The sequence below is a fragment of the Gossypium arboreum genome, chromosome 9, assembly GCF_025698485.1.
Source record: "Gossypium arboreum isolate Shixiya-1 chromosome 9, ASM2569848v2, whole genome shotgun sequence".
In the NCBI taxonomy this organism is placed as follows: Eukaryota; Viridiplantae; Streptophyta; class Magnoliopsida; order Malvales; family Malvaceae; genus Gossypium; species Gossypium arboreum.
In genome coordinates this window covers 70,329,578-70,338,091 of record NC_069078.1, presented here as the reverse complement: position 1 = coordinate 70,338,091, position 8,514 = coordinate 70,329,578, and the positions used below count along the sequence as shown (strand labels likewise).

Sequence of the window (8,514 nt, the reverse complement as noted above, 5' to 3'; positions counted from 1 at the left end):
CCGTAACACTGGTACTAAGTACTCTCTGATTCGGTTCTCTAGAGGGTTTATTGATAGAGATCAATTGTTTCTTCCCAGATGCGTTAACATTCTCGGTTTTTTTTTAAAATCTAGTTATTGCCGTGAGACGAGGCGAAAAAGATTAGATCGAGATATAATCAAAATTCAATCAAGTAGAGTCTTAAGTGAAATTATTTTGTTTGTAGTAAAAAAGATAGTTAGTTAATTTATCAGAATCAAAGTCAAAGCCCATTTTTGTGACAAAAAATGAAATTGTCGAAAAATAAATTATATGGATAATTATTATTATCGATATTACTAATAAGTAAACCTCTAGCAACAAGATAAAAAGTGATTTTTTTCTTCTGTGAAATGAAATTTGAATTTGGGAAGACAAATAAAACGAATTTTATCTTCTTCTATTACGTATGTATATATAATTTAAATTGAGAAAAAATAAAATAGAAAATTCTATTTTTACTAATAATGCCTGAACAACAAACGCGACTGACGCAACTCAAACCCAAGCCACACCTAGAGCAATGAAAACCCTTAACTATCATGCCATCACGTGGTATCTCTTTATTGTTCTATTATAGATAGAATATGTGCACTTATTTTTCTATACTTGGAATTTATTTAATAAATAGATATCAAATTTTATTTTATACATAGGTATCAATATATATAAGGATATTCTCATTAACTAATTAGTAAATAACAATACTGATAAATACAATTCCATAAGTTTGATTAAAATATGACATAAATTCCTATACTATTTAAAATTTAGAATTTAGTCCCTTTACTTTTTAGATTTTAAAATTTAGGTCTAATTGTTAACAAAGTTAAATTATTAAAGAATATTCACTTAGTAGCCATGTAACTGAAAAAATGATATTATAATAAACTTGGATTTAACAAAGTAATTTTAGCATTGTTAAAAATTGTACTTGAATTATGAAATCTGAAAAATAAAAAGACTAAACTTTAAATTTTCAAATAGGATAGGACTTATGGCAAAATATAACCTAATTAAAATGTGAAAATATTTAGAAAATGGTATTTTCTATTCCGCGTATTTTCCATGGAAATTGAAGACATAAGCATGAATTTCAACGTCACTTCTTCCCAAATTCATAAGATCTTTACTTTCTTTTTACCTAAAGTCCATTTTTTTTCAATGTTCTACCTCGTTGATTTCACTCAATCTCTACATTAAGTAATTTCTTGTTAATACCCATTAAGTTTAACCCACTAATTTAGTTTTTCCTAAAGTCTTGATTTTTTATTTTTTATATATAAAAAAATGCAAGATTCTTCCAGGCCTGTAACCGGCTACCCAGTTCACAACGTTAATGGCTGCGCTCCGCCACCACCCGCCCCCTCCGCTACTGCCTGCCCTTACGTTCACTCCAACCCATACCCTTACTACCAACCGCCTCCGCCTCAAAACCAACGTTCCACCTTCTTCCGCCTCTTCTTTATCGCCATGGCCATCCTCTTGTTCATATTCGGCATAATACTCCTCATATTCTGGCTCGTCCTCCGCCCTCACCTCCCCGATTTCTCAATACAATCCCTTTCCCTCTCCAACTTCGATGCCTCCAACCAGCGCGTGACTGCCACCTGGAACGCTCAGTTCCAAGTCTTCAATCCCAACAAGAAACTCTCCATCACCTATGCGGATGTCGTTTCGTCAGTTTTCCATAAGGACTACTTCTTGACCGAGACGACGATCGTGCCCTTCTTGCAGGGCACGGGCGACATGAGAACGTTGGACGCGAGCTTTTCCCTGGCGGATTCTTTCGTGGAGGGGAAAGTGGTGGATGCGATGAATGGGGAGAGGAGTCGCGGCGAGGTCAAGTTCAACGTCGGGATGGTTGCGGACGTGGCGTTTCGATACTCTGGGTGCGGTGACGTAACGCTGGCTGGTTCGTCAGGAAGGATGACCGGTGGACCCAAAAGATGCCTCGTTGGTTGATTTACGGTGTGTTTTTACGTTTAGTTTAATTTGATTTGAATATTATGGTACTAGAGCGTTGTATGTGTAGTGTTTTGAACCTTTAACCATTTCATTGCTTTGAGAGTGACCAAAATCCCACCAAATTGGTTGCTAATGCCCGATTCTTGTCTGACTTGTTTCCGATTGTAGAAGCCAATATTTGTAGGGGTCCTTGTTGATAATGAACTGATGTTACCCTTGATCTTGGATGGCCAAAAAGCTGAGATATTTGGAAGGATTTAGTTAAAAATATTGGATGAACTCAGACTTGGTATTTTTGCTCTTTCTCATGCATAAATTCGAGCAAATCTAGTCAACCCAGTCATTGATTTAGTGTTCTTGTTGTCAAGTCTCTGATTGACACTTGGTCTCAGTGCAAATACTGGACAACCCCTGCCTCTTCCAGATAGTTTGGGTAACATTTTTACATACTGGATTGGGTTTGGGCACTCATAACTTACATGATTCTAGTAGTTTTATTCTTTTTTCTTTGCTTGTTTGTCATTTTTTTAGTAAGGAGAAGGGGATAGGGGTTGTTGAGGGATGATTAAAGACTTAATATCAGGTCGTTTGCCGCTCCATCTTTCAGTCGATTGTTAGAGCTTGTCTTGATTTCCATATTTACCAAGAAAACCATATTCCGATCATATTTGAACATTAATACTAATAAAAAAGTTGCTATTCTTTCTCTGTTTTACTAGTGTATGTTGTCTTAGATATGTCTCTCTAGGCTTGTTACCTTGTTTAAAATCTTTCATAGGCAATTCAATTTTCAATACTAGGAACACTTTGCTTCTTTCTACTATTTTTAGCTATACTTTCTTGGTTTTATCTTCCTCTGGTTTATGTTTTTAGCTTTAACTCCCTATCATGGTAGTTTAGTTTGTAAAACTTATAGACAGGACTTCAAAATTTTGGGTTTGGATTGTGAAGGAGAATGCTGGTACAGTCATACAAACTATACCTAAACCCTACCGCAGATACTTGTTGAGAGAAGGAAGAAATAGTAGTTAGAAACTGAAGCAATTGATTTGGGCAGATATTACTAATCTGCACTCTCCATACTCTTCTAAGTTTTCTTATGAGTGGATTTGAATAAGCGATTTGTTTATAATGAAAAAGCTATCTATTTTTTTACACAAATGAAATGGTAACCTTTTATTAATCTATCCTTTGTTTTGACATTAATTTTACTACTCTTCCATTAAACACACAATTGCACTGGATGATTTTGAGAAACTGAACCAAAAGACCTATGTTAAGGCTTGCTGAACTTTATCAGAATATTGTAAATCAACAACACAAGAAAAAATTTATTCTGTGGAATCAATTCATCATCTACATTGTCGTAACCATTTTTTTGTAAAACGGTAATCGACTTGGATTTTGAAAATGAAAACGAAAAAACTGGAGTCGCCACCAATCTTTTTTGATGAGGTGTGATCAGATCACCTTTGATTAATCATTTTAATAAAGTTTAAGATTTACTAAAACGATGATTTTTGGTCTGCGAAAATCAAAAAATGAGTTCGGGAGTCGGTTACACACGAGGAAGGGTTAGCACGCCCGATACGCCCAAAATTGGTACCTAGTTGATTAATTAATGTCTCAATGTCGAAAATCTGAAAACTTGAAAGAATTTAAAATACGATCTCTCTTTGCATTAATACTATTTAAAAAATGATTGAATAAGTTAAAATGGATGTTAAAGACTTCCTCATCTCGAAGTAATAAAACGTCATGCCCAGTAAGTTAGGACACGACACCTCGAACTTTGAGGATGAGCTTGCCTTCACTAATTAATGTATTTTGACCTCTTTCAAAAGGATATTCGGTTAGTTAGAATGAACGAAGGAAATCGAAACCCAGTAAGTTAGGGCACATTTCCTCGAGTTTTCAAACTCCGAACATTGCCTTTATTTGTAGAAACTCTTATTTCGAGGTGTCAAGATGTTATACCTGGTAAGTTAGGGCACCACACTTCGTATCCCCGTAAATAAGTATTTTTAAAGACTCGTATTGTGATTTAAAAAGAATATTCCGTTGTTTAGGTTAAATGAGAAAAGTCGAAACCTAGTAAGTTAGGGCACGATTGTCTCGAATTACCAAAATACGAAACATTACTTTTATGAAAGAATTATTTTAAGGTGATGAACGAAAAATGTGATGTAAAATATAAAAGCAATTTTAACACGTATATTAACATGATGATAGGTGCTATAACATCAAACGCAATAGTATGAGCAAAAAGATGAAATAAGAGCAAGGCTAAAAAACAAATACGTAGGAAAAATGAAATAAGCAAATACTTAAATAAATGAGCAATTATAAAACATGACAGGATAAAAGTGGCGACGATAATGAAAATGATAATGATAGTAAAAACATAAATAATAATAGTATAAAACGATACGTAAATGTACATAAATGTATTAATACATACGTAATAATAGAAATAAAATATATATGTAGTAGTAAAAATATATACATAATATACATATATATATAAATTATGATATCAAAATGTATTTACACGATATATATATATGAAACAAGTGCGTAATAGTTATAAAATATACATAATAGAATGTATGGACAATATGATATTTATAATATATATATGTACATAATATGTGTAAAAATGTAATGACAAGCATAATATGATATCAATATACACGTGCATAATATGGAATATTATATATTAAAAGGATGTATATATGGCATACGAATGCATTAATCAAAATAATAATGTCAAAAAAGAACGAATAATAATATATAAATATAATGAAAATACATACTACTATATAATAATAATAATATAAAATACAAAAAGCAAGTATAATAATAATAATAATGAAAATATTAAATTAAAGTAATAAACAAATAATGCTATATACAAATATATATATATAAATGCAAAGAGCAAATAAAATGTAATGGAAATATTAAAGTAAAGTAATTAATATAGTGCTATATAAAATGTATATACATACATATGTAAATAAACATACATTAATATGTATTAATATGAATAATAGTAATATTAATGGATAAAGAAAACGGAATAATAATGGTACAATAAAAAATAATGATAATATGTTACTAAATATAATAGTAATAGTAATAATAAGAATAGTAAATATAATAATAAATAATGTTATAAGTAAAAATAAGGTAGAAATAATATAGAAATCAAATTAAATCTAAAAAAGGGACCAAATTTGAAACAAAAACAAAGTTTTGGGGCCAATTTGAAAGGAGATATAAAGAGAGGACCCATTTGAATATGCGCGCAACCTCGGAGGGCCAAAAGAGAAATTTCCCCGAGTCCTTAAAACGGCGTCGCTGAAGGGAGGACCAAATCACAAAGCTCGATAAACTTCAGGGCTAATTTAAAAGAAATGAAAACTTGATTGCAAAATGTATAAAAAACGGAAGGACCGCGCGCGCAATTAGACCATTATATAAAAACACGCGGATCCTCAGGCGTCGGGTCGGGTCGCGCGCAGGTCACGTGAAACGGCGTCGTTTTGGTGCCATGAGTTAAGGCCCAAAACGGCGCCGTATTGTGCCCCTGTATAAGCCCAAAATCTTTTTAAAAAAAATCAGTTTTCTTCTTTCAAAAAAAAAATAAAAAAACAGTTCTCAATTCTCTCTCACTGGTCTCCATCACGGACGACCAACCCATACCACACGTCTAAGACTGTGGATTTCGAAAAATAAAAAAACAGTTCTCAATTTCGAAAAAGGTAATTTTTTTTAATATTTTTTTTATGGTTATGATATATATATATGTATGTGAATAAATAGGTTAAAAAAGAAAGAAAATAATGATGGTAATCGAATGAAATCACCTTGGATTATTAGGTTTCGATTCTTTGCTTGGACTGTTTCTTTTGCCTTTTGATATTGCTGTGGTCTCTGTTCTTGCTATTGTTTAAAATCAAAAATTGCTTTTTATTTTTCACCCAAAAAAAATCCCCCTGTACAATGGTTATTGTTTGGCTGTTTATAGCCCTATTTCTCTACAACTTGCTTCTCAATTAATTACTCTGTTCTTCTTGCAGGTAAACGGGCAGTGAGGGGACAGTGGCGGTGGACATGACCCTTGGCGGTGGCCAGGCTGCGGTGCAGAGGTGTCAGAAGGCTAGGGTTTTCTTTCTGATTTTAAGTTGTGTTTGGGCTTGTAGTTTTAGTGGATATTGGGCTCGTTTGGGGTTTGGGTAGGTTTTGTTGAGTTTTAGGCTTAGTGGGTTTAGGGGTTTTGGGCCCAAAATTGGGCTTGTACATACATCATCTACAAGAACATCTCAACATGTATCCTTTCATGAATTGATCAGTCAACTAATTTTATTCTACCTTATAAACCATCACATTGGGCTGTGCTTAGTGTACCTTTCCACATTCTTCTGTCTACACTTTCCAAGCATCAAGAGACAAATCAAACAACATGAATATGCACGTACCTTACTTTCCATTCAATTTCCTAGTTTTCATCTGTCGAAACCAACAAGCCTGCCATTTTTCCAATCACCTATGTTTGTTTTTTTCGTCTTCCTTTTTGTGACTCCTTACCCCATTACTGGAATCAATTACATTGAAATTCAAAATCTGGCCCAATCTTTGAATTGCATGTAAAATACATCATTATTCAAGGAGAGACTTTTTATAAATATTGATGCAAACCCTCAAGAGCAGGTTTGAAAACAAAATTAGATTATTTATTTGTTGCTGATAGAAAAGCAAAAACCAATAATATCAATTGTTTTGGAATATTGGAATCAATTTTGCATATGAATTATTGACAAAATATTTTTTCTACATCCTCAAAATTCATGTTCAAACTGCACATCATAATTACTAATTAATCATCATGCCTACTCCAGATTGTTATTTAATGTGCCCCGCGAGCCAAGATTTTTTTATTAAAAAAATTGAGAGTGAAAACTATCTTACCACAGTAGAAATCAGCATATTTCTGCTTCCAAGAGTTGGATTCACGATGGGTCCTAATGGGACAATTGCCTTGAAGTAGTAGAAAGAGTCATGCACCCACCAAGATAAGGTACACACTCTCATATCCCTCATTTTGCACCACCCATCATATCCCCATTTCACTTTAATGTCCAATTCCCAATCATACACATAGCCCAAATATATTTGCTACCACATTAAATTAGCGTCACTCCATCAAAACCCATACCTTAACACCTATCTAACGTCCATTTTACTTTTATTTCCCTCTCTTGCTAAAGCTTTCTTCAGCCGCTGCGAGTACCACCGGAAACCATGGCTGATGACTGCGGCCGCCACGACGACAAGCAGCAGCTCGCAAAGCGTGTAGCGGTAGCCATTTTCGGGTTCTTAATCATCTTTGCCATTGTTGTTTTCCTTGTATGGGCAATTCTCCACCCTACCAAACCCCATTTCATTCTCCAAGATGTAACCATCTATGCTTTCAACCTTACAGCTCCCAACTACCTCACTTCAAACATGCAGATCACTTTAGTTTCGAGGAACCCCAACGAAAGGATCGGCATTTACTACCACAAACTCGATGTCTTGGCATCATACCGTAACCAGCAGATAACTTTACCGACATTGATCCCCAGAACCTACCAGGGCCACCAGGACGTCACTGTTTGGTCCCCATTATTGTACGGCAATGCGGTGCCTATTGCTCCATTTCTTGAGGTAGGGTTGAACCAGGACATGAATGCTGGGATGGTGCTACTCAACGTCAAAGCCTTCGGCCAATTGAAATGGAAAGTGGGGACTTGGATTTCAGGTCGGTATCAAATAAATATCAACTGTCCAATTTATATTTCCTTTACCGGTCGAACTAAGGCCGTCCAAGTTGGTGTAGCTATGAAGTATCAGCTTGTTCAAAGTTGCAGTGTCGACATTTCTCTACTTAACTAGTTAATTATTATTGTTTATATGACTCTTTCAACATATAATCATATTCTGGTATTCAGTACTTTTACATTCATCTTTGCCCACAAGGTTTTGGGGTACCATATTTGGCCATATAATCTCAATATTCTAGATTTTGGATATCGAGGAATTGGACTCAGGTTTTGTAAGGTTAAATTAAACAGTAAAAATTGGGAAACTCATTCAGTTGAGTTGAGAAACATTGTTCATATTCTGGGGGATTACCCCGTAAGACCAATTCCAGGTCCCAGCAATGTTCTTCAACTGTAAAACATTTGTCAATATGTGTCAGATGCAGTTATTGTATGTATTGGGACATACTAATGAAAAATGATTACTTCACCTGCTTTACATAGCTTTGGATTTATTGTGGTTTCGTATAGTTGGAACAAGTCCCTCATTGCTACTGTTTCGTTGAGAACAAGAAATTTCAATAATTATGAATCGCATTTAAAAAATTTTAACAATTATCACTACCAAAATTTGAGGCAACAGTGACAGGCAAAGATACACTAAACTGTCACTGTTTGACAGATTTAATGACGGAAATTTCTGTCACTATAACCCCTCAC

At 34.2% G+C, this 8,514-nt stretch overlaps 1 protein-coding gene and 1 long non-coding RNA gene across 2 annotated transcripts; both read left to right on the top strand.

Annotated features, from left to right (window-relative positions):
• Positions 1 to 5,803: 5,803 nt before the first annotated feature.
• On the top strand, positions 5,804 to 6,363 carry LOC128280665 (uncharacterized). Its single transcript, XR_008270766.1, has 2 exons — positions 5,804 to 5,841; positions 6,073 to 6,363. It is a non-coding gene; the product is annotated as an uncharacterized LOC128280665 (long non-coding RNA).
• A 688-nt stretch (positions 6,364 to 7,051) lies between these two features.
• LOC108456141 (NDR1/HIN1-like protein 12) lies at positions 7,052 to 7,985 on the top strand. Its single transcript, XM_017754738.2, has one exon. It carries the CDS (start codon positions 7,295 to 7,297, stop codon positions 7,925 to 7,927), a length of 633 nt encoding a protein of 210 aa, XP_017610227.1. The 5' UTR covers positions 7,052 to 7,294; the 3' UTR covers positions 7,928 to 7,985.
• The last annotated feature ends 529 nt before the right edge of the window (positions 7,986 to 8,514 follow it).